Here is a 26,711-nt window from a genome sequence, read left to right on the forward strand (position 1 = left end):
AAGCACTATGTTTGCTGAAAAGCAAACAGTGCATTTTAGTATAATAATCTTATCCAATTGATGAAATGTGGTAGTAGCAGTATTTTGGTTTTGCCTTCTTTGCTACTTCTGGACCAGGACAGTTTGCTATCATCAATAGAACTATAAATTTTGAATTGCACTCGTAAAATCTATAGGGAAGTGACTGTGAACTGACAGTCGAAAGTAAGTCATGCAGGAAGACAATGGCCATAAACAACAAGTCATTCTACCAAAGAATGGTTAAAGCAGAAGAAATGTCATGTTTTAGAATGGCCTGAACAATGGAAGGACTTGGGGGAGAACTTACTCAGGGTGTTACCTCCCCTGGAGCGGTAGATGGCAGCCCCCCATGGTTGCAGCAATACCTTGGTATCTATTTATCTATCTATCGATCTATCATTTATTATTAGAAATATAGTAGGCTATGTATCAGCAGATGCTTAATCATTCATCTGTTTTCCTGGTCAGGTTTGCCATGAACCAGAGTCTTTAGGGATCATGGAATGATCTAGGATACTCCTGGGACTGACTTGCTATAATTTCCCTTGAATCTCCATATGTACTTTAAATTCTCAAACCCAGTCTTCTTTTATTCAACCCCTTCATATCCTCTAATCATAAATGAGTCTTCTAATGGCTTTGGTGTGGGGCCTAGTCCACTTTCTGTTGTCTCCCATCCACTTTCTCTTGTGTCCTATTCACATTTATACATCACAAGTATTTTTTTTCTATGGCTTCATCAAATATACTCTGGTATAGTGCCCCTACTGGTGTTTCATTTTCATTTTCAGTTCCAGTGCACAATTCACTAGGGCCATCTTTTGGGCCAATACCTGTCCTGCATTATGGGAAACACTTTGTAATTACAGCCTCACCCAGGCCATCCATCACTAAGATTTAATAGTTATTTGCAGTTTATATTTTGTTATAGTTTGTTTTCACAGTGATATGTGTTTATATAGTCATTCAGGTGAAGTATGACTCTGTAAAGTTTACCTGAGGATTCCCGAGCTATTTACGAAATGCTACTGTGGTATCATGTTAGAATCCCTGCCGCCCTTTATTACATTTTACAGTTTATGTTTTCACAATTCCACACCAGCTTCATTGATGTGAACAGGAGGAAACAGGTTGAAATCAGATAGATGGATCAGTGGATTTTTTAACAATAATGACACTGACTCCTCATACTGTTTGAAATACATAGTGCCATTCATGGAAAAGTTTACAAAGCCCAAATGCCATGGTGCATTTATATGACAGTCTGGAGGGCACTGATTCGAGGTGGCAGCATGTCTGCAAATTACATAAACTGTCCTACTTGCCCACATAGGTAATTCGTCATTGTTACCATCTTTCATTTGTTTTCATATAGGATGAGATGATTGTCTGTGCTTTGTTTGTGCCAAAGTAGTGTATAAAATTTTTTTTTTTTTTTACTTTATAGGGTGTGTATGAATTAAGATTCCATATACACATTTTATTTATTTTTATATACTGTGTGTATATATATATATATATATATATATATATATATATATAGTTGTTTATATAATTATTAAGATAGATTTTGTCCCTCAGATCAATACTTGTTAGTGTAAATCTTCACTTTATAACTGGCCACTGTGAGTGAATGATTGTTGGTGTGCTTGAATGTGCCATCAAGGGTTGGTTTCTGCCTTGCACCCAATGCAATTCAGTTCAGCTGTCGCTTTCCCTAGCCTCTTATAAAAGCAGATTTGTGAAACAGAAGGATGTATAGATTGACTGGGTTGAACTAATCATTTGCATTGCACATATTGTACAAATAATAAATATCAGTTAGTCTCTTGTCAAAGAGCTGTCTTTCATTCTATCTACAGTACATAGTTTATTTGCAAATAATATCCACAGCAAGCATAGTGGTGTAACTCAAAAGGCCAACTAACTCACAAATCCCCAAAATAATCTTGCAGAATAATGTTTACTAATCTGCAATCCTACTTTGGAACATTGGCATACAGTAGTTGGATTTGAGATTCCTATCAGGTTAAATCAAAAACTTTTTCTCTGTTATAAAATTTCCCTTGTGAATTCCAGTTATAAAGTAAAATTTTTAAATATAAAGCAACCTAAAATAATTCATTTTAAAGACAGGCTGTTGATTTCTTTTAGTCCAAACTGAATGCTGGTGGAACAAAGCAGAAAAGGCAAAAAGGTAGCAATCTATGATTAGATACATACACACCAGGACAACTGCAGCCATGCTCTGATGAATTAGTAAATGCATATGTATATAATAATTAAAAAAAAAAACAATAGCATTAAGACTTCCAGCAACACCTTATGGAAAATTTCACTAATGGCCAGTTTAGCACTGTTGACCTATTCAGAAGCCTTGATGTAAAAAACAAAATGGATTAGGGCAGTTCTTAGCCCCACTGAACATTTATCAATGATGGGTAGGGTAATTTGAACTGTGATACCCGTGGTTCAGACCTCCTGTAGGCATGGTAATCCATTCAGCTACTTTCCCACTTCCTTACCCTTTTTCATTAATCAAGCATGTTTTGTTGAAATGGCCCATCCTGTCAGCTATCAAAGCTTGTCAGATCTGTAGCCATCCCCCTTGTGACTAGCAGGGACATGCTGCCTTTTATATTATGGATTGCATGTAAGTTCTCTCATTTGCAAAAGAAATTATTCCTTCTTGTCAGGTGAAGCCCCTGTATGAAGTGAAACAGGAATATGTGCTACAGATGTTTCTACTTTTAACCCTGTCCCTATGTGTGATTATATTCATCACACAAAAATGAATCAGAGCTACACTGAAGGTCAGCTGCTTTTTATAAACATTATTCAGTTCTCACAGAGTTATTCAGGAATAAATATTTAACTTTACAAACTGCAACCCTGTAGCCATTTTGGATTCTATCAGTTTATTCCCATTGTTATTACATTTGAATATTTATTTATACATGAGCTTGTTTCTTCTCATTTGCCTAGTAGATCCAAGTATAACGAGTTTCCCATTTTTAGTGTAATCTTTCTAAGGATTTCATTTAAGATTTTTACTTTTCAATTGTTTTTTTTTTCTAAAGTATAGACTCTGGTTTATTAAAACTGCCTTTGTTAGTTTCCTTGAAGCTTTTAAGTTTCACATTAATTATAAAGGATGAGTGAGGAATAAAATCCAAACAATACTATCTAAAATAAAAAAGACAAGAAACAAATGCATGGAAATGCTTGAAAAAATGTCAAACTAAAGTACGAGCTGTATTGTCACACAGTGTATGGTGAAATTCTTCCTTGCATGTGAGACCAACCTGCAACCTAACACCATTCTCCAGTACTTTGATAAACTTTTAGTCCCCACCAAGAACCATCTGATCATTGCTCCTTCTGACAGCAATAGATACCTCCACAGCAGTGCTAGTTTTGCCATGCACCATTCAAGGGACTGTATGAAGCTTCATTAGAATCTGGCCAGACTTTATCAATGCTGTCCTTTAAGCATCCTGGGACTTTGAATGACACCTCCATAAGAAACATAAGAAATCTGATAAACAAGAGGAGACCATTCAGTCCATCGAGGCCATTTGTTTTCGCTAAGAGCTAAGCTGTCCCAACCTATATGGGTTATAAAATTTCATAGCTCTCTGGATAGGCTGCTGATGTTATTTGATTCTGAATTTGATATGAAATATTGTAGTACAAATGCATAACTTTATTTAATTGTAGGCAGAGCAGTGAGAGATTTGTTGAATTGATACTAAGATGTGAATTTTAGGGAATTGAGGGGGTTTGCTTCTCCCAATTAACCCATTGAAGCCTCTGAAACCTGAAAAACAAAGTTTGTAAATGTTAATGGAGTTGTAAAAATATGCATAAAAATATACAGAGTTCTTTAATATTATTAAGTAGAATATGTTATTGATAATAAGACCATAAAATATTTGTAGCAGCAGCTTCTTACTATTCCTGAAAACTATTAAAAAAAGAACTGTTACTAAATTAAATACACAAATACAAAGCAATTCACATATTGTCTGATAAATAAATACAGTTTCAGAGCAAGTGACTCCCAGTAACAGAATAAAAATGAATCACAGGCTTAATGTGCAAAAGGAATTGAAGAAGAGGGTGTGCTTGTCCCTTCCATTAAAGTGATATTTAAGTTCAAAAGCTGCATTCACAATCCAAGATTAGAAAAGAGTGGGACTGGGAGGTCATTCTAATGATCACTTCTTCGAATGATGGGTTTCATGATGTAAATTCTTTGCATCAAACAGTAATACTTAAGACCATCAGTTTATTTAAAATGCTGCCTTGCATGCCTAGTGTCAGAATGGGCTTCCATACTCGACAAGCAAGTATTGAAGAGGGTTCAGAATGTGGATGATTAGTAAATGCCGGCATAACAAAATATTTTCAGAAAAGATTACAGACTAGCCCTATATACAGTGGTGTGAAAAACTATTTGCCCCCTTCCTGATTTCTTATTCTTTTGCATGTTTGTCACACAAAATGTTTCTGGTCATCAAACACATTTAACCATTAGTCAAATATAACACAAGTAAACACAAAATGCAGTTTTTAAATGATGGTTTTATTATTTAGGGAGAAAAAAATCCAAACCTACATGGCCCTGTGTGAAAAAGTAATTGCCCCCTGAACCTAATAACTGGTTGGGCCACCCTTAGCAGCAATAACTGCAATCAAGCGTTTGCGATAACTTGCAATGAGTCTTTTACAGCACTCTGGAGGAATTTTGGCCCACTCATCTTTGCAGAATTGTTGTAATTCAGCTTTATTTGAGGGTTTTCTAGCATGAACCACCTTTTTAAGGTCATGCCATAGCATCTCAATTGGATTCAGGTCAGGACTTTGACTAGGCCACTCCAAAGTCTTCATTTTGTTTTTCTTCAGCCATTAAGAGGTGGATTTGCTGGTGTGTTTTGGGTCATTGTCCTGTTGCAGCACCCAAGATCGCTTCAGCTTGAGTTGACGAACAGATGGCCGGACATTCTCCTTCAGGATTTTTGGTAGACAGTAGAATTCATGGTTCCATCTATCACAGCAAGCCTTCCAGGTCCTGAAGCAGCAAAACAACCCCAGACCATCACACTACCACCACCATATTTTACTGTTGGTATGATGTTCTTTTTCTGAAATGCTGTGTTCCTTTTACGCCAGATGTAACGGGACATTTGCCTTCCAAAAAGTTCAACTTTTGTCTCATCAGTCCACAAGGTATTTTCCCAAAAGTCTTGACAATAATTGAGATGTTTCTTAGCAAAATTGAGACGAGCCCTAATGTTCTTTTTGCTTAACAGTGGTTTGCATCTTGGAAATCTGCCATGCAGGCCGTTTTTGCCCAGTCTCTTTCTTATGGTGGAGTCGTGAACACTGACCTTAATTGAGGCAAGTGAGGCCTGCAGTTCTTTGGACGTTGTCCTGGGGTCTTTTGTGACCTCTCAGATGAGTCGTCTCTGCACTCTTGGGGTAATTTTGGTTGGCCCACTCCTGGGAAGGTTCACCACTGTTCCATGTTTTTGCCATTTGTGGATAATGGCTCTCACTGTGGTTCGCTGGAGTCCCAAAGCTTTAGAAATGGCTTTATATCCTTTACCAGACTGATAGATCTCAATTACTTCTGTTCTCATTTGTTCCTGAATTTCTTTGGATCTTGGCATGATGTCTAGCTTTTGAGGTGCTTTTGGTCTACTTCTCTGTGTCAGGCAGCTCCTATTTAAGTGATTTCTTGATTGAGACAGGTGTGGCAGTAATCAGGCCTGGGGGTGGCTACGGAAATTGAACTCAGGTGTGATACACCACAGTTAGGTTATCTTTTAACAAGGGGGCAATTACTTTTTCACACAGGGCCATGTAGGTTTGGATTTTTTTTCTCCCTAAATAATAAAAACCATCATTTAAAAACTGCATTTTGTGTTTACTTGTGTTATATTTGACTAATGGTTAAATGTGTTTGATGATCAGAAACAGTTTGTGTGACAAACATGCAGAAGAATAAGAAATCAGGAAGGGGGCAAATAGTTTTTCACACCACTGTACATAGAGTACTTTAAACTAAATATCAACAGAAGAAGATGTAAAGCAACAATTGCTGAAATGTTCTTCATATGCTTTGCAATCTTATAGTATTTATTTTTTATCTTATTTGAAATATCTCACAAATACACTTGAACTCTTACTCTTATTTCCACTTGCTTTTAATAAAAAGTAAATATTTTATGTAACATGCAAAATATAATGACTAGAACAGTACAAATGTTTATGACAGAAAACCGTAATCACTGTGAATTATTGGTATTGCATAGACACAGAGGTTTTAATATTGTGTAGCCAGTCTGATTCTGAAACCTTGTTCTTTGGGGTCTAAACATTCTGGTCTTTGGTGCTGCCTTGTATATCAGAAATGAGAATAGTTTGTGCCCAGGGTGTTGAGACTCCATAATTATAGCACAGGTTTTATTTTGCTGGCAATTGGTGTACATCTCTTCATCTGAAGATAAGACAAATAACAAGAGATATCACACCCCTAGGAATGGTGTTTCAGTTCAGTTTGGTTATGCTACCATGCAACATATTGCTACCACCAGTCAAGCCATTTCCTGTTTTGAAGCTGTAAAAAAAATATATATATATATATATATATTTACTGTATCATTTTCTCAGGCATTTCACAAAAAAGCTGTCTTTTGTGTGTTTCAGTACAGCCTAGGTGTATTGCAAGTTAAAACCTGCTCATTGGAGGTTTTTAAGTAAGGAAAGTAATATTTTCTTCTTTACAATTTAAACAAATACATATTTGAAAACCCTAATTTTTTAATGCTTCGAAAGTTAGAATAATACTTCATAATACTGAAAAAATTCAGTGTATAACACTACTGGCAAGTCAAATATTAGAAGGTATTAACAACATCTGCATTTCAGCGTGTGTGCCAAATGCTGCCTTCATTAACCATGACACACTGAGTCTGCCCTTTCACACATTTTCCTAAAGCATTAGTATTTCAGGAACAGTTCTGAATTGTGGAGATACCTGGTGGTAATTATTTTTGACTTCCCAGCTGTGTTTGTAGCATAATGTTCTTCATTGAACTAACCATGGAAGATACGATAAGTTTGGAAATTTGTCTATAGGTCTCTGAATTTTTTATATTTTTAGATCATGCCTTTCAAATACAATGTTTTTGATTGACACTGCTTACATTTATTGTAATCCCATATTTATATTCTGATTTCATTTCTAATTGCTGTTTAACTGAATTTTGTTTTCTAATTGCTCATGTAGTCAAATAATTACAGTGCAATTAACCTAACTAAAAACAAAGTGATGAAGATTGTTTGTGTTAAATCCAAACAAACATTTTTTCACAGCAACGTGGCCGGAAAGCTAAAGATGCTGCTATATTAGAAAGATACAGAAATGTGCCATTTATACTAAGGATTGTAGTAAAGCTATATGTATTTTTGATCATTTTACAAACTATGGAGAGACATTTGTTTTGGAGACACTCTTAAAAGCCAGCATTGTATATTACTAGCCTTGTGTTCATTGAAGAGAAGCGTGCGCTCCATCTGTCCATCCATGACTGATCCTTTTTAATGTAATACAGAGTTATGTGTGCTAGGAGCCTATCCCAGCATCACTGGTACAAGGCAAACACAAAACTTGGGCCAAGTGCTGCATACCTGCATATATTTTCATCTGCTTTAGGATACATGTGAATCACATGAAAGGTTAGGAGTGTTTTTTATATTCAAGTGTATATGTATATATGGAAATAATCAAGACAAGGAATATTGCGTGTGTGAGAGGGGAGAAGATATAACTTATTTCCACATCTGTAATGTATAATGAAAATGTTCCAGTTTTGTGGAACTTCTATTGCAGTTCATGTCTATCCTGGCACCTCATTAAAGCAAAGAATATATTCATATTAATGCTGTCTCACGTTTAATCAGTGTACTTGATCTTCTAACTGAAAATCCATTATGTATGCACCTGAACTCAGTGTGTACTACCAATTTAACGTTAAGAAGCAATCAATTTACACAATTTTACAATCGCATTTCTCTTGTAGCCTTCATTTACATTTTATTAGTGAGTCATGGGCAGTTAGACATGCATGTCTATGACCACCAGTCATGTATTGTGACTTTTCCCGTGTCTCAGTTTTAGCACTTTGTAACTAGCCGTAACATCCTCAGCTGAGCAATGGAGTGCTTAGCCAGAAGTGCGATGTATATAATGTCATAAAGAGAGAAGAGCCCAGTCATATAAACAAGAAAATTAACAACAGAGAAGAGCAATGGTGGCCTCCACACAGGACAATATGGATTCTGGACTGGACAAACAGATGAGCTGCTTTGTGATAATTTGGAGGTGGCAAAAATGTCTATTCGACTTCTTTTCTTTGTTGCATCGCAACAGAGTAGAAAAAATAAATTATGTTCCATGTTGACTGGTTACCAAAATTTGATTTGGTGTTGTGTGATCTGTCATCCCCTGATTCCTGCTTATATTACTTGACATTGTTAATGTAACATCTGCAGTTATTAAGTGCGACATTATCACCAACTCAGTCCTGTATAGCATATATAACTTTACTGCAGCTTGCATACATGTGCTGCCTGGTACATGCCTTGTGTTTCTGCCTGGTGTTTGTATTTTTACTTTGACTCTGTTGCCTATTTATCCATTTGTATTATTAACACATGCACACTATTGCTTTGTACATGCTGTACTGCATCATTTTATCTGGTACTGAATTTAGATGTTTCTCACCAGTCGAACTAGCAACCTCTAATTTTCATTATAATGTAAGGTATAATGAGAATAAATTAAATTCAATTGAATATACATTCATATACACAAATCCACATATCTTTTGATAATGTATTTGTATTGATTCCTTTTCTGTGAATTTATCTGCTTTTACTGTGCCTCAGGTCATGAGAAATTTGTTACCTCATTTCTTTGAGAATGATAAGTAATGTCTTGGTACTACTGGAGATACATGAGAGTATCAAATGTTAAGTAAATTTTTAGAAAAATTCATTCTCTCTTACTCTTTGTCTTTTGGATAGGGAAACAAGAAGAAAAGGCTCAATATATTTTACTACTTTCCATTCATCACCACCACTGTTAATTTTTTGGGTTTTCCTTTTCCAAGTCTGTTATACTTTCCTTATAAATCCATCTTCCTTCATTGGCCCCCTTTCTGTTTCTTTTTTCCTCCTAAACCTACTCTGCTATAGGTCTAGACAGTAAATAGTCTTGTAGCTCTATTTACTATCCATTACCAGGCTTTAAATCACCTTCCATATTGTAACCAGTGTCCTTTAGTGCTTCTGGTCCAGTTTTGAGAATTTCAAATTTAGTGTCAGGTTGAGCATATGTCATTCCTAAATGGAAATCCTTATCAATGTCACTACCTTAGAAATGATTGATTTCCATATGCAAACAAATTAGGAAAATTAATCATAATGCATAAGTCTTTCAAGTGCAAGATAATCAATACAGGCAACATGACCTCTCTGTGCTCACGTGTAAAACAGCAGCTCTTCCCTGTTGACCTTCTGTACTCAGCAAGACCTGTTAGTTTTCTTGCACTCATGCCTAACATTCTGTAATGCTTTGTCGTTGTTTACCGTAAATCTGTTTTCTTCATCTAATGTAAGAGCTTCTAGGAGCCGGTAGTAAACCATGCTGGCGTTTTGAAGTCAAACTAAACCAATCTAGAGTCACCATTTAACCTTTTGTACATTTCTTCATGTGTGGGAGGAAAACAAGAATGCCTCGAAAAACCTATGAAGACACAGGGGTGGACATGCAACTTCCAAACAGAATTTACCAGGCTAAGCCTCAGGTCTTCTTTCCTGGAGCAGTGAGCCAGCAAGGTTTGCCACTGCTCCACTCTCCTGCTTTTCCTTAAGTCTTTCACTCCCTTATTTCTGTCCCTGTTTTAAAGAAGTGTGGTTGTATTGTCATTTCCACAGTTATTTCACTGTACTGTCTTCTCTATTGCTATTGATTTTTCTTGCTTTACTACTTTTATATTTCTAATCACGTGTCATTTTATTTCACACTTTCTATGGATGTTTTCCAGACTTACCTTTTGTGCATTTCTGCTGTATATTATCAACACCTTGTGAACTTGTGCTGTACAGATCATTCTTCAGAACCTCACATTTTTCATTTTTCTTTGAGAGTTTGACCAACTTGTTATGCTTTTCATAGTTTTTTCTTAGGCTGAAAACAAGATGCTTGCTGCATTTGATTATTGTTTTGCCCCTCAGCCTGTCCCGCTATGGTGTTTCACAAGCAGCGCACCTCAGAGTTATCCCATAGACAACTCAAAACTGTGGCACATTTGTTGATTTCATGTTTATGGTAGTAGTGAGCAAACATATCTCACAATTATTGCATTCATGCTTTAAAAGAATTAACTTTCATGGAAAACAAAAAAGTACAACATCAGTAAGACTTTTTACTTGTACACTTACCACTCTTTCCCTAGAACATGTTCCAGAAAATGAAATGTTGCAAATGGACTTTACTAAATGGGGCTACTCTGTTTCCTGTTTTTAAGGCTTGGATTGTCTGCTTCTTTGTCTTTTTAAAAATTCCTCCCTGTCTGTCATCAGGAAAAAATGAGTGACTTGTTTATTTATTTGTTCTTTTTTGTATCACATCAGTATTCATTTTGTAATTAGACAGTCCTAATTTACTACATTGTCATAATGTCAATTGTGATTTAATGTAATTCTGTACAGTGTGTTGATTATACCCATGTAAGTCACCTTGGGTAAATACGTGGGCCTGAATAAATAAAAACACTTTCAGACAGCGGAGAATAGATGGTAAAGTCTTAAATTTGTCTTTTCAAAGATCTGACTCCAGTAGTGGATATGATTAATTGTGTAGCCAAAAACAAACCCACTGAAAAAGTGGCACCATCTTATTTGTTCTCGATGATGTACTTGTAAAGTCTAAGGTAATGTTTTTTGATAAGATGTATTGATTTTTATTCTACCTTTTAGGGTAGTACTTATGCCTTAACTACATTTCTTTTTTTCATGATCATTTTTTATTATTAAAATCAAAAGGAAGTTAATATGCCAGAAGCATATGTCTTTGTTAAAAGCTAGCAAAGCACAGTAAAATTAACTGAACTGCTGTATTTCCAAATGTATGGGCAATCCAGTATTTGTCTGGCTGATGGGTGCCTGCCACCGACAGGGAAGCAGCAGATAATATGAGTATTGTTTAAGCCGGACAATGCCATTTAAATTTTAATTAAATCATTATAAATTTAGTAAAAGACAGGAACCTGCGATAGATGTCAACCCTAATCTTGATTACTTGAGAGCGTTAAGAGTCCTTTAAGTTAGCAACAAACCAAATGGAACCAAATATTCTCAGTGCATGGGTTTGTTTATGATTTTGTTGGGATAGCGTAGTGTATACTGTTGCTATAAAAATAGGCTTTGTAGCATAGCTCCATATAATGAATAATGCCAGAATAAAAGAAATGCATAGTAAATGTATAAATTTTATATTTTAAAATAAAAAGGCAATGCAAGGACAAACACAAAGTATACGTAACTTCTTAGACAAACTCTGCTTCAGGTATTTACCCTGTCTTACTAGTGGATTGGTTTGCTCAGCTCAAAAGCATCCGATCATAGCATTCAGTTTCAGGTCACGTCAGTTCCATTTAATTCAGTTCAGTTTCCTCTCCTTTCTTCATCTTAGCGTAGCTTTACGTCTTTTCAGTGCTGAACATTTAACTTTATAATGGCCCGTGGTGGCATTGAATCCTGTTCTGGAATCTCTGGCCAATCACTTTCAGGATTTGAGTAGTCCACTTTGGATATAAGTATTCCTGGCTACAACATAAACACCAGCCTCTTATCAGAGTCTCTGACCCCTTTAGCAGACTTAAAACCCCTACCGAGGCAGCCTGTCCATCGCCTTTTCTCCTAAGTAGGCAACATGGTTTCCTTGTTTCCACCCTGAAACTTTATAATGACACCTAGTTTGTTGAAGTGAATTTTTGATCTCCTGTCGTTTTTTGCTTTCTTCTACATCTCCTCCATTTAGTGGGCAGCTCCCTTTTTTCTTTCTAATTAGTGACTCTGGGTTGCCATCCATATATGGGGACTATGGTCTCATGCTTCATGCATGACGTCCCCTGTTCAGTACAATATACATCTTTGACACTGAGAAACTTGCTTAGTGAAAAGATTTTATGTGCTCCACTCTTTTAAGTTACCCTAAAATAGTAAAAAATAAAATCAGATATGTAAATTTTATCATTTTCATTCTATTTTATTAGCTGGAAATTAAGATTAGTGCAGATAAGCTGCGATTAACTTTAATTTTGCAACACTGTAAACTGTCTTTTTGCAATAGCTTGGAACTGATCTTTCAGTCTGTATGGATTTCCAGTCATAGCTGCATGAGAGCATGTGGGCTTCTCCTACATTAGTAGAATATTTACTTCTCAATTTCTGCTAATGTTGAAGGATGATTAGCTTCTATCTGAAAATGGGTTTATATAAAAAAAATGTCTGCACTTTAAACATAATGTACACAATTTCTTTCTCAAGGATGTTATTACCAAAGCTCAGAGTGTGTCTGTTCTCTATTGAGTTTAACAATCAGGAAGGAAATGGCAGTTAGCAGAGCACATTGAAAACCATTTTGTAACATATGGGGTCTAAATTTTTAGAATTAATGCAATATTCATTAGTTGAGTCCATTTGAAATTACATTTATTTCCCATTTAATTAAAATTGCTTTTATACTGCCAGGATACCACTGAATCCTACAGCCCTAGACTGGGGAAGCAGCTTCACAAAATAAATGAATAGATGGATTGACTACTTGGTGTAGCTCACTGCAGCTTGTGTTTGTTCAGCTTAAAAAATGTTTCCTTAAATGAAGCATTGTAGGAAAAAGTGCTATATGTTGCATTACTCTGCATCACTTTTTTTGATCCTGAAAAACAATTTATTTCCTTTTATAACCAATCCTGGTGAGTGCTAAAATGGCTACAAGATCAGCAGACATCCTTTCTCCAACAGAGCCTCCGGCATTTCCTGGGGGAATCCCAACTGGCTCCACAGCAGCTGAGAAATACAAACCCTCTAGCTTGCCCTGAGTCTACCCTGGAGTTTCTTGGTATGCCTTCAACAGGAGGTGTCTGGAGGTCTCCTCACTAGCTGCAGGTTACTAAGACCACCTGGGAGTCTGTCTTTAAGCGCAATATTTCAACAAAATGTCACAGTATTTGCTTACGTGCCCAAGTAGAAATTCAAGGCTGGTTTTGAAATTAAAGTACGGAATGTCACCTGTGTGTCTATTTTATGTTAAATACTATTATGTCATAATATATGTGATCCACCAACACTCCTTTTTTCTTTTAGGTATTCGATTGACATGATCAATTTCACCAAAATACTGTATGTCTTAAGAATGTTATCCCGTAAAATTCTTAAACAACTTTAAATGTTCATTTTAAAAGCAATCATTATTTAATTGGCTGACACTTTTATCCACGGTGACTTACAAGATCAGGATACCTTACAACTGTTTGTTTATTTTTTACAGTTGACTTACTTAAGAGACTTAATTAGGGTCAAAGAGTGGGGCAGAGAGGACAACTTAACTGGAAATCTTGTGGTTAAGAGTCAAGTGCCTTATTGTGCACCACACAACCAAATTATGGAAAGGGGTTTTGATGTTCTAACAATGCTTGAGTGTGAAAATATCATACATTCATTTATTCATTTTCTAATTCATCGGATCAATTTAGAGGATCACAGGGATAGGATTTTTATGGCAGCATTTGGGAACCACTCTAGGATAGATCTCCAGTTCACTACAGGGAACACTTATTCATGCTGAGTTAATAATTTTAAGTACTGAAATTTATTTTTGATTGATTTGTTTTGCCATGTAAAATCTACTTGCCATCTTTGGTCTAAGAAAGAAACTCTGGAATGTCAGTAGTATCCAGTACCTCAGTGATGCATAGTTAAAGTGATTTTCGATTACTAACACAGTATATTTTTCCCTGCCAGTATCTTATGCTGCCAAAATTCCTGCCGATTTATAAAACATTCTTTCCATGAAGCAGTTTCCATGAACAGACAATTACAAAGCAGTTAGATAAGAATAGAGCAGTTCATTACATATTTGCAGGAGAGGATCACATTTAAAATTATTAAGTCAAAGGCACCACAGTTAATTTCACTGTCAAATATTGTATTCAATAAATGGGTCTTTAGTATGACTTAGAAAAAGCCAACAACGCTGGTGCCTTCTGAAGTGTGAGTACCATCAAGAAGAACGGTTATTCACACTGTGGAGACTTGAGCACTCTAGATTAACTTAAGTGCCTTGTTCAGAGCATATCAACTTTTACATATGATTAAGCTAAAGCACATGTACTTTGTGGTGTTGGTTAGCAGAAGACCCTTGAAGATGATTCCCACATGGTGAGGAAGTCTTGACAACTAGGTGGGGGGATACACCATTCATGTGATTATGATGAAATTAAACCTCAGAGGTGACTATGTCCTGTTTAGGTTTAAACAATAAAAACAGCATTCATCTTTGTCAAGCCAGATAATTGCCCTTTGGGAAACACTGACATGTTTATCCAAACTGGTGATGTTTATTGTGTTAGCACCTATGAATAGTTTTAAAAGCAAGAAATAATCAATCACTTATTTTGTTTGTACAGTAATGTACTGACATCCTCACCAGTACTGCCGGGCAAGACTCAAACTTCCTTCAACCCTGTTTTAAAAATAATTGTATCTAAGGATGCTGTATAGTGCCTTAAACTGTAAGATATGTAAGCCCATTTACAGAAATTAAAAACGAAAGCATCCTTGAAGGTGGAAAATCCATCTTCATACGCAGTGTTATAAAGGTTAATCTCAGCCGCTTGCATCCTAGAAAACAGATGGAGTAAGAGGTTAAATATTCTTTTTTACATTTTGTATTAATTTTATTTTGAGAAAAAAACATTGCATGCAACCAAGTTAAAATTATACAATGAATAACTTTAAAGATAACTAGAAAAAAGAAAATAAACAACAGAAAGTTAAAAAAAAGAAAGCAGTAACAAAAAAGACAAAACCTAACAAAACAGAATTCAACCCCCAAATGAGAGGTTAAATGTTCAATTTATTTTATTCTTATTATTGGCACTTTGACTTAGGAGCATCACACACTATTAATAATTACAGATTTACAGGGATTAATAAAGTATATAAAACAAGTGCAACATAATGTTAAACAAGAATGTTGAAACACAAACTTTGACAAATTAGGTAAACTTCTACTAAACTAAATTAGTTTTAATATCTAAAATAAATGAATAACTGAAAGAAATATTAACTACAGTGTGAATAACTAGACATTTCACAGTGGTTCAAAAAGCTTAGCACCCTTTGAGCTGTAGATTGTGCTAATGCTACAGTACCTTGTCCCGATCTGTACAATCAGAGCTACCTTTTGGTATTTATATCCCCAAAGATCACCTATGCTTATTGGTAAAATTTTAGTGTTAACACTCCAAATGTCCATCTACTCTTATTGTTAGGGAATTCAATTGTCAGACAGAGTGTGTAAAAGGTTCTACCTGCCCATACTAGTTGTCCAAACATACATCTTTGTTTTTTGCGTCTGTGGCAGTTTTGAAGGTGAAGGTTACTTTTTGCAGTTTGCTTGGCTACATTTTTCAAGAAAAGTTTCCATAAAGACCAGTTGAAAATATTTGATTGGCATCTATATCTACATTAAAAAAACAAACTAATCTCTCTATTATAAAAAGAAATCTTGGGCGGGAGACGAGACGGGATCTTCTCGGAAGACAATTTGACATCCTGCGAGAGACACTTTAATGTCCCGCGAGACAAGGCAGTGAGACAAAAGGACAGCTGCTGTACAGGCTTTTAAATGATTGACGTGCAGTGCGACAAGCAGAACACGCACCTCAGCAGCAGCAGCTGATCCATCCGCATCTCCTTAGCGAGCATTCAGCTCCCCCCCTTCACAATGCGAGCGGGAGAGACACAAAGTGGCAGAAGTGTAGCGCGACTCCGGGAGGGGGGAGGTTGGAGGTTGAGCAAAGCGATTGAGATGTGATCATCTCAGAGAGACACTTTGATGTCACGCGAGACTAGACGTTACAACCTTAGGAAGCAAAACCCATGAGACGGTGACTTTTGTACATCACGTCCTACTTACAAACAATCTAAAACAAGTTCATGGACATCCAGCCTAGCAGTTGTTGGAATGCTTTTGGCAGACACACTTCACGTGCTCCCAGCTCTTAAAACAACAACAAGCGACAAGCAGAACACGCAGCTCGTCAGCAGCAGCAAGTCAGCAGATGATCCGACCACATCTCCTTAGCATGCATTCAGCCACACAGCGCGAATGGCAGAGAAGTGAAGTGGCAAAAAGAAAAGCTGCTGTACAGGCTTTTAAACGATCAACACCCAGCGCAACAAGCAGAGCACACAGCTCGCCAGCAGCAAGACAGTAGCTGTTCCGACCGCATCTCCTTAGCATGCATTCAGCACCCCCTTCGCAACACGAACAGCCTAATACGTCCCACGAGAAAAAGATTTAACCACGCCCGGGGGCCGGAAATAAAGGACAAATATTGTTTTTACAAAAGTTTTAAAGTAAAAATGAAAATAATGCATATGTAACAATTCCCATGAAAATAACAATCTCTTTAAATTGTATATCAGGTAAACCAAACCTGGGGGTGGGTGAGTGAAGCGAGCAGGGGGCAGAGCCCCCTAGTGTTTTTAATATAAAAAAAAAGAATGATTTAACCAGGTCCTATATTTGGGGTGTAATATGGTAATGGTAAGTAAAGTTCAAATCCCAATCACTGTCTTTGTGGCGTTTGCCCATCGCACTGCGTCTTTGTGGGTCTTTCTCCATGTTCTCTCTTTTTCTTCTTCATCAGGTCTAAAGGTGAATGAGTGCAGGTTGTATGCATGAGCCATTCCCTGTCATAGACTGGCATTTTTCCCTGCTTTGCATCAAGTGCTTCTGAATTGAGCTCTAACCCTCTGCAGCCCAGAACAGAAGTATTTATTTGAAAATCTGATTTCTTTTAAAGTAAGGAGACTGATGCAATTTCAGTGCAGACAGGTCATGTAATTTATTTGATATTATCCTGAGAATCGGCAGTAACCTTTAGTTTAATAATATTAAGAGGAGTTCTTATTGAACTAATTTTAAAGCATTAATTTAATTCATTAAACCATCATAAAGGGAAGATGCACAGAAAGTGCTAGTGTCCAGTCTTGCTTATGCAGAGAAGCACTCATAGATGCAGGATTTGTGTTTGAAACCCAAAAGTAATGAGCCATTCTCAAAATTTACCACACTTTGCAATACTCCTTACTGAGCAGTGGACTGTACAAGATGAATGCCTTCTATCACTAGGCAACTTTAAACACAGCTTTTCTATACCTTGTTCTTTTTCTTCATATTATATCTAATATACAAAGAGTGTTTTTTATTACCCAGAATGAATTTGAAATTAATTCAGAAGCTGATATTTTAACAGCTATGAATGCTCTTGTATTGGCAAAGAGTAGCATGTTATCTTCTTACAGACTTACAAACATAGGCAGATGGTAAAGCATAGCAGGGGTGTCCAACTCAGTTCCTGGAGCACTAAAGTAGCTGCAGTTTTTCCTTCCTGCCACTTTCTCCATCCATTGACACATTTCTGCTGGTAATTGACTTCTGTTCCTTTAATTTTAATTGCAGTGTTTTATAAGACCTTTGAATTGATTCTGTTTTCCTTAAATGGCCACCAAACAAAAATGAGTTGTGAAGCAAGTCAACAGATGACCAGCTAAGTTAGGGCCTCAAACTCCAACTAATTTCACTCCAGTTTCTTAATTAGAAGCCAATTCTTATTGTTAATCAAACCAGTTATTATAATTCCTTGGCTTGTTGATGCTCTCATTCTGCCACAGCAGACATTTCCAAAACTTTTGGTTTTCTTTTTCAAAGAGTACCATGAAAATATTTTGGTGATCTCAGTAGATAAACATTACTGAAACCTTCTCTTTCCTTTATTTTCAGATATTATATGATAGTCATGTGCTGGCTCATTTTCTATCTCATTATTGTTTGACTGCCATTTAAGTAAAAAAGAAACAATTGAGGGCCATGAGTCTTAAAAAGCAAGTTGAGTACAATTAAGGCAAAAGAATTAAATTTGAAACAAAAACTGGTCAATGATGAAGAAAATGGTGAGAATGAAAACCTGCAGCCATGGATCGGAGTTGAACACCCCTGGCATAGAGGGAGTAAAGCATTTTATAGTAATCCAACCAAAACAGGCACAAGATCACCTTAATTATCACTTTGTTGTTTGTTTGTTGTTTGCTGTGCACTAATATTCACTCTGCAATCCATCTCTAAAGGCAAAAAAATGTGCATTGGAAATGGCAGTAAAAATGTCAAAATGCTGGCATGTTTGTACTATGATGCAGCATCTGACAGGGAAACAGATGTTTCTGTCAATTGACAGCAAAAGAAAGTCAAGAGTGGTGATTCATAAATGTTGACTGCTGTTCTATTCAAGTTTTGAATGAAGGGCGCACACCCATTTTAAATTTAGTTTTATTCATTTAGTTTCCTCCAGATTGTTATGCAGTTTTTTCAAATGATGGGAAAATATTTAATTCATATTATATGTATTTTGCCATCATGAAAATACTGAGGAACAATTTGTAGGGCACCGTATATTATATATACAGCATATTTATAAATACAGTTTTATTGTGATGCAGATTTAATTTTAAATAGTTATATTTGTCAATTTTGCCCATCAATCTACACGCAATAACCACAAAAGACAAAGTGAAAAGTGTAAGCGTGTTTTCAGAAAGGTTTGCAAATTTATCAAAAATTTAAATACTGGAACCTCTTATTCATGTAAATATTCAGACCCTTAATTCAATACGTTGTAAAAACCCCTTTGCCAGCAGTTACAACTTCAAAACTTCTTGGGTAAGTCTCTTGCACTTTGCACACTTGGATATGGTCAGTTTATCATATTCTTACTGGCAGGTCTTTTTAGGCTTCATTAGATTGGAAATGAAGCATCTGTAAATTGCTTTCTTCAGGTCTCTCCACAGATGTTCTATGGGGTTTAAGTAGAAGCTTTAGCTGGGCCACTCAAGGACAGTTAGAGATTTGTTCCAAAGTCACTCAAGCACTGTTTCAGCTGTATGCTTCAGGTCACTGTTGTGCCGAAAGAAGAATTTTTGCCCCATTCTGAGGTTGTCTACACTCTGGACTATGTTTTCTTCCAGGATCTCACTGTATTTGGCTGCATTGATCCATCTCTCAATTCTGATCACTCTCACTGTCCCTGCCTCTGAGACGCACGCCAATAGCACAATGCTGCCACCATCATGCTTCATCAGATGGATTGTGTTAGAGGTGAGCAGTGCCTGGCCATTGCCAGACCAGAGAATTGACTTTCCGATAAGTTCTCCCATCTCATCAGAGGATTTCCGATGCTCTGTTTGTGTCATCTCTGGGTTCTTGGTCACCTCCCAAACGAAGGCCCTTCCAAACGTCTTCCATTTCACAATTACTCAGGCCACTGAGTTCCAGTTTTCTAAGTGATTTTATACCGTTGCCCTGATCTATGCCTTACCGCAATTATATTGTTGAAGCTCTACAAGAAGTTCTTCAGAATTCATAGCTTGGTTTTGGACCTGGCATGCAGTGTGAATTATGGGACCTTACTGTACATAAAGAAGTGTGTGCCTTTCTAAACAATGTCCAGTTAATTCAATTTGCCACAGGTGGACTCCAGTCAAGTTCTAGGCACATCTCAAGAACAATGAAAGTGAACAGGATGCACTTGACCATAATTTGGAGTGCTACATCAAAGGGTCTGAATACTTGTATAAAGATTTCAATTTTTAATCTTTAACATATTTTCAAACCTTTCTGAAAACATGTTTTCACTTTGTCGTTGTTGATTATTAAGTGTAGGTTGATGGGCAAAAATCACAAATTTATTCATTTAAAATTTCATCTACAACACAATAAAGCGTACAGAAAGTAAAGGGGTCTAAGTACTTTCTGAATCCACTGTAGAATATGTACAGTACATATTAATTTATGTATGTATGTTTTTAGAGTATATGGATATGCATTTGTTTGTAAATATGTGTATATATTTGTTTGTATATGGTTATATGTATACAGTATATGTACAGTATTTATGTGTAATAGAGACCTTTTGTGTCAAGTAGCATCAAATGATCAATGTCTGCTGTAGCTGGGGCTAGATGATTAATTAAATGCAGAATTCAGCCTTCACATATTTGAAATAACTGAGACACATGAATTGAACTATTTTTATATTATTTTTATTGTTATTTCTCTTCTGTTATAATCCTGATATTCCTGTACACATGCCCGTGTTACACCTCAGCCACCAGCAATGAAAGTCAATACTAAAGCCATTTTGTATATTTTTTAGTGTTAAACATTGAATGCAACCCAGAATTGGTTATTTGTTTTATGCAGTTTGCATTTTACTCCTTCCATGAGGTTGAGATTTTATAAAAGCTGTTGCTAGGAACCATATGGGCTGATTTACTGACAAACTAAATGTGTAAACCATGCTGAGCATAACTGGTAAGCATTAAACGTCAGGGTGCCAAAAGTACATGATTATCAATTACTGCTCTACCTAAAAACAGATTTGTGAACAGGTTTCATGACAAAGCATAAATGAGTCCAACTGTAATACATCTTTTTCAGAGTTTGATGTTATGTATTTTGCTTTATTTTTATTTTATTTTATTTTTTCAGCTTTAATAGCCATTGGCCAGTACAGCTCAACCATAGAAACTGTGGATGCAGGATGGTGTAAAGAGATCACGGATCAGGGAGCCACTCAGATAGCAAAAAGCAGCAAGTCCCTCAGGTACCTGGGGCTGATGAGGTGTGATAAGGTAAGAGGCTCCTCTGGAAGCTGTTAGCAGTTATTGACTGTCTGGAGTAAACAATGGAAAGGGCAGATCAAAATTAATCCTGACTTTGTCTAATTAGGTTGTTTACAAAGATTGCATTTTGCAGTATTTCATGATATGTCATATTTTAACTGCAAGGTTGAATTGGTAACTTATTAGAATGGCAGCTGCTGCAGAACATGGCCCTTTCCATGCTGATTTAGATAAGATAATTATAATAGCATTGGTGTATTTCAATAGCTGCAGAAATAAATTGGTATTCAAAATGCAGAAGTGTTTGTTAAAGATGTTAAAAAAAAAAAAAAAAACAGAAGACCAGAGACCAAAATATTTTTACTGTCATCTTTTACCACTGAAATATATGCTTGAGCAGGTTTATTTTTTGGGAAATTAAAGGTCATGGATTTGGTTCTTGCCAATAAATATTTTGCATATATATTAGCTTGCAGCCATCATCATTGCGAGCTGAAAAGCTTTCTTTTGTCTGCTGAAACACCTATACACATTCCTGCATGGATTGGTCTGTTCTGAAAAGCTTACAATTAAGCATTTTGTCTTGCTACCAGGGCTTTTAAATTAACTCCCATCTGTAACGCATTTAGGTCTGGTCTGGGTTTTTTTTGGCAAGCTTAAGTGAGAATTATTTTTAATTTAATGTGAATTCAAAAAATATAAAACATGATACTAAAACATAGTGTACATTAGGTGACTCAGAACTATGTATCTAACACTACATGTTTAACATGTAAATTTAGTGAGAGGGTCTTTTAAAAAGGATGATTTAGAACATAATGCTCCATATACCTATGCTACTGATCAAATCTGAGAGTCTTCAACACTGGTGAGAAAAAGGCAGTAGGGGATGTGGCATGCAACTGTATGGTTCTTGATATTGACATGATTGCCCTTCAAAAAATGGTGACGTGAATGGTGAAGGATCCAGACTTTGACTCGGACAAAGTACAGACTTTAGTGACAGGACTGACACAGAGTCAAAAGTCACTTAGGAGAAAGAGTTACTGCTTTGATTTGTTTCATTTTGTGGTTTTGATTCTGGTTTAATCCTTATAAAATGACAAAAGACCAATATTGATTCCAGTGTACTGACTCTATTGACTCCCAGACTACACTTCATCATCTGTATCCTAAAAGAAATTCCATAAAAATCATTGCTGCTCACTATAACGTTGTGACCACTTGTCATGGAGTGCCTTTTCAATGTTTTTGAAAGTGAAGTTAGAAAATATCTGTTCCACTGGAAGGAAAAAGAGAACAGAAATCTTTCTGTATTTATATCAACCTTAAGCCTAACCTCTCTGCTTGTGACATTTGTATCCATTATAATTAAGTTCATCCTCATTTATCCAAGACTCTTTAATCATTATAAGAACATCTTGTATATGCTGCTATATACAACACTTCTTTAACATTTTTGCAGTCTTAGGTATTCTAGCTTCTGTTTCTGGTTGTCATGCTTATCGGTATCCCAACTTGTATGGGACTTTTAACTTCTTACATTCTATACCAGAGAGTACATTGAGATCAGCCTTTACTTGTTTTTGTAGCAGATTTAGTAATCTCTCATCAACCAACTTGTTTTGTTGAATAACTCACACTTGTTTTGGTCTTTATACATTTTTCGTAGTTAGTACACTGAACTTTATTTCTCATTTGAACTTTTTGAATGCAATTACAATCCAGAACAATTCGAGCAGACTCAAGAAGAGATGATCCATCACAGTGTTGGGTAGAGAAATAGTAGCAGTACTGACCAGAGGACTTAATTGTTTAAGACAAAAAAATGATGATTTAGGGTTATGAAAAAATAGTAGCAGTAATTATATAGCTTTTGACATTGGGTTAGTTTTGTTTTTTTCCTGATGACTAGCATATCAAACATTGCTTTATTTCATTATGTTATTCATATATATCTGTTGGTTGGTTTTTTAAAGTTTTAAATTTGTCCTTTCCTAATTTCTCTGCGTCATTCCCGTTTTTTACTTTAAACAGTCTTTGGCTTTACTGTGTTTACAACTTTCCAGTACATCACAATCTCTCTGGTTCATTTCCAGTTCATCTTATATGGTTGCGAGACATGGACGCTATCCAGTGACCTGAGACAAAGACTGGACTCCTTTGGTACTGTGTCTCTCCAGAAAATCCTTGGGTACCATTGGTTTGACTTTGTGTCAAATGAGCGGTTGCTCATGGAGTCACGAATGAGGCACATTACCTGCATTGTGAGGGCACGTCAGTTATGGCACTACGACCATGTGGCACATTTCCCCGAGGGTCATCCAGCTTGTAAGATCCTCATTGTTGGGGACCCAAGTGGCTGGACCAGGCCAAGGGGCCGCCCATGTAACACCTGGCTGCGGCAGATAGAGGGTCATTTCCGGAGGGTGGGACTGGACCACGTGTCTACCTGGGGGTTTGCCAACTGGGATCCTGAGTTGTTTTGTTGTGTAATGGGTGCGGTAACACACTGTACCAGTGCATGTTCCCCAACTTGACTTGACTTGACTTAGTTTGTGTCCAGAACTAAAGGCTGTCAAATGACGTATACATTGTCACAAACTTGATAAAGAGCCATAGCAAGATTTGGGGAAACCACCTGTATATTATTTCCTGGCTGCAAGATAGAATAAATTAATGTACTGAAGTGTACAAATCAGAGTACCGAACAGAACTGAGGGGATAGTAGAAAGGTGGCGGCTTTTAAAGGCCAGTATAGGAAGTGACCTCAAAGGGGCTGGGACCGGAAGGGTCTTCGTCCATAGGCTCGGACCCGGAAGTGACGTCAAAGGGGTCAAAACCAGAATTGACGTCATCAGGGCCAGGCAGAATTTCCCGTGAACAGTCTGAGAAAAAGAGTCAGTGCACTCTGCCATCTCCCGGTCTGGTTCGGAATTACTTTCATTCAAGCCCTTTAACTGCCTTCAATGTGCACGTGTGTGACAACATATTTGACTGTCTGAACTGCATCAAGGTTTAAGCCGTAAGTAGCAGAGACAGAATATTAGTCAATTCATTCCTTAAACTTCTCGTGTATTTAAAATGAAATTTACCAATCTCTGTGCCCATGGTGTGAACATTGACAGCTATACCCACCCCAGCTCCACAGGGACCTGCGCTACACTAACTGACAAGATTTTTAATCTCAGCAGAGAAGAGACAGCACCATACAGCAGTGCTTCTCAGAGTTAGTCCTGGGGAACTCATGTAGCTGCAGGTTTTTATTTCAACCAAGTTTTGTTTTTAATTGGACTCTTAGCCTAATTAATAAAGTTGCTATTTACTGGTTTGCATGTTTTGAGATCAATTTAGAAATTGTACATTTAAGTTAATTTTTGATCAGAATTCATCAAGATTGTATGTATATTACATGGGAATAAATTAGTGAGATTTCTTTAACTTGGTTTTTAAGATTTTCATCATCATAATTTTAAGTCTGCATTTCCAAGTGTTTTGGTTATTTAATCCATTATTTAATAATGATAATATGATTAAAGATAAAATTAATGAAGTAAAATACACAATGCACCCATTTTGAAATGCTGGGAAGACTCTAGGTCCGACATAGGGACTTCCTCAGTGAGCTTAACACCATGATCTCCACCCTTGCATTCAGGATCATTTAGGGTCTTTTCACATATCAGGAACCTAGATTTAAGATGCCCTACCAATATGTCTATCTATAGAAATCTTTTTTGTCGCATTATTACTATTGTCTGTAATGTAATAAGATATGTTTCCTTATTTATATTTTAGATAATAGTCTTAATATGTATTGCCTACTGAGAAACAGATTGATTGATCTTGTAAATATGGTGAAGATTACAAGTTTGAAAGCAATTAATTTTCCGATATTTACATGAGTTTTGAGAGCTTACGGTGAAAAATGTGTTTATCATGCAAAGTGAAAAGTGCAGAATGGCACTCTGGAATATTTTCTAATAATGTAAAAAGATTTGAAATATGATGTTTTTTCCTTCCAAATACAGATATAAAATATAAAAGAGATCTATGTTTATTAGAGTCGTCATAATAAATAACCAATGCAAGGCATTAAAGACAATAAATCTTAATTATAGAAGTGTGTCTGATTCCCCCCTTACCTCGTCATTGTTAATACATTCATTTTTTTCACAGCTAGAGTAATGCTGATCTGGTATACTTGAACTTGTCAGAATGCAAAGTCATTCCCTTTTTCAGAGGAGTTATTCATTGTGTGACATACAGTAGTTACAGCTCAGCATCTTCTATAGAAATTCATAAAGAAGTCCTCTGTGGCTCAGGCTCTGTGAAAGGCGACGCTACTGAAAATGAGGCGAGTTGAAAGAAAAATGTAATTTAGTCTTCTAAAAGTTTTAACATTTTGTGCAATATGTATTGAAGCCAATTTACTGAATACACTGAAATCATTCATGCATGGCAAGACTGAAATGTTGAATTATTATAATAGACATGATAAAGTATAATTTTCATGTGGTCATTTTCTGTTTCTATCAATGCAGTTCTTGTCTGTTACATCTGCATTTCACCCTGGCTGGTGCAATTCTCAAAACTAAATTTTGATTTATTGCAAGAGGAAACATTTAACAACAGATGGAGAAGAAAAACAACCTTAAATCTAAGCAAAGAATTATGACATGCATCTGTAACATACCTGTGTTTTTGCTGATTGAGTTCTTTTTCACATTTTTTCCTTTTTTTTTATAAATTGTACACTTCATAAAGAAAAATCATTATTTAACTCAGAATCAGAGTAATAAAATTAATTTATCTAGAAAGTGAAAGCAACTTTGAAATGAGAAAATATTAATGTATTCTTATAGATGTGTAATAACAAGTAAAAGATTAAACCATATTTGTTCTGTTTGATGCCTTTGTACTACAATTAAACAGCAGTATAAGAGAGTGATATGAATCACCTCAGCAGTAATTCTAACATGATATGCATTGCTAAAATATACATTCTTTAGTCTTGATTAAAATTCTGAGACTGATGGAGCATCTCTAATATTGGCAAGTACATTACTTATTTTATTTATTTTTTTAATTTTAAAGATGCCTGCACCTTAATATCTCAATATGTGCTCTAGACTACAGACACTAATATATGTTTTAAAGGGGAGCTAAACCATTTACAATTCTGTTTGTGAGGTGAAGAGTTTTCAGTTTTCTCAAAATTCAATTGGAAGCCGTTAAGGTGATTATATGACTTATTTTGCATCTTAGCTGTAGGTTAACTGTAGATTCGTAAGTAATGGATTTGAAAAGCCTTACCATAAAGCATTACAATAGTCGGGTCCACTTGAGAAGAATAAATAAGTATTCCATGAATCTGCATCCTAAGAATCCATCTTAGTGTTGCAACATTGCTAAGATAGAGAGAGCAGATTTTAGAAAGCACAGAAATATGATGATTGTAGTTTAATCCTTTGACAAAGATAACACCTACATTTTAGACATACTGTCTAAATTAATTCTGTCTTTTGATTTAACAATATTTAATGTCACATCCCACAAAATATTTTCTCTTGCTTGTGCAACCACTTTTCTGTAGTTAACATGAGGGCTTTGCCATAGTGTATACCACAAAAGTTGCCCTAATT

General features: G+C 36.1%; 1 protein-coding gene across 2 annotated transcripts in view; it reads left to right on the forward strand.

The window, feature by feature from the left end:
• Positions 1-26,711, forward strand: part of fbxl17 (F-box and leucine-rich repeat protein 17) — a 970,397-nt gene that overhangs the window by 869,848 nt on the left and 73,838 nt on the right. For both annotated transcript variants that reach the window (XM_039758877.1, XM_039758878.1), the window contains exon 9: positions 20,933-21,075. In XM_039758877.1, coding sequence (XP_039614811.1) covers positions 20,933-21,075 — 143 coding nt within the window. The remainder of the gene's footprint in view (positions 1-20,932; positions 21,076-26,711) is intronic.

The sequence above is a fragment of the Polypterus senegalus genome, chromosome 7 (assembly GCF_016835505.1).
Source record: "Polypterus senegalus isolate Bchr_013 chromosome 7, ASM1683550v1, whole genome shotgun sequence".
Classification (NCBI taxonomy): Eukaryota; Metazoa; Chordata; class Cladistia; order Polypteriformes; family Polypteridae; genus Polypterus; species Polypterus senegalus.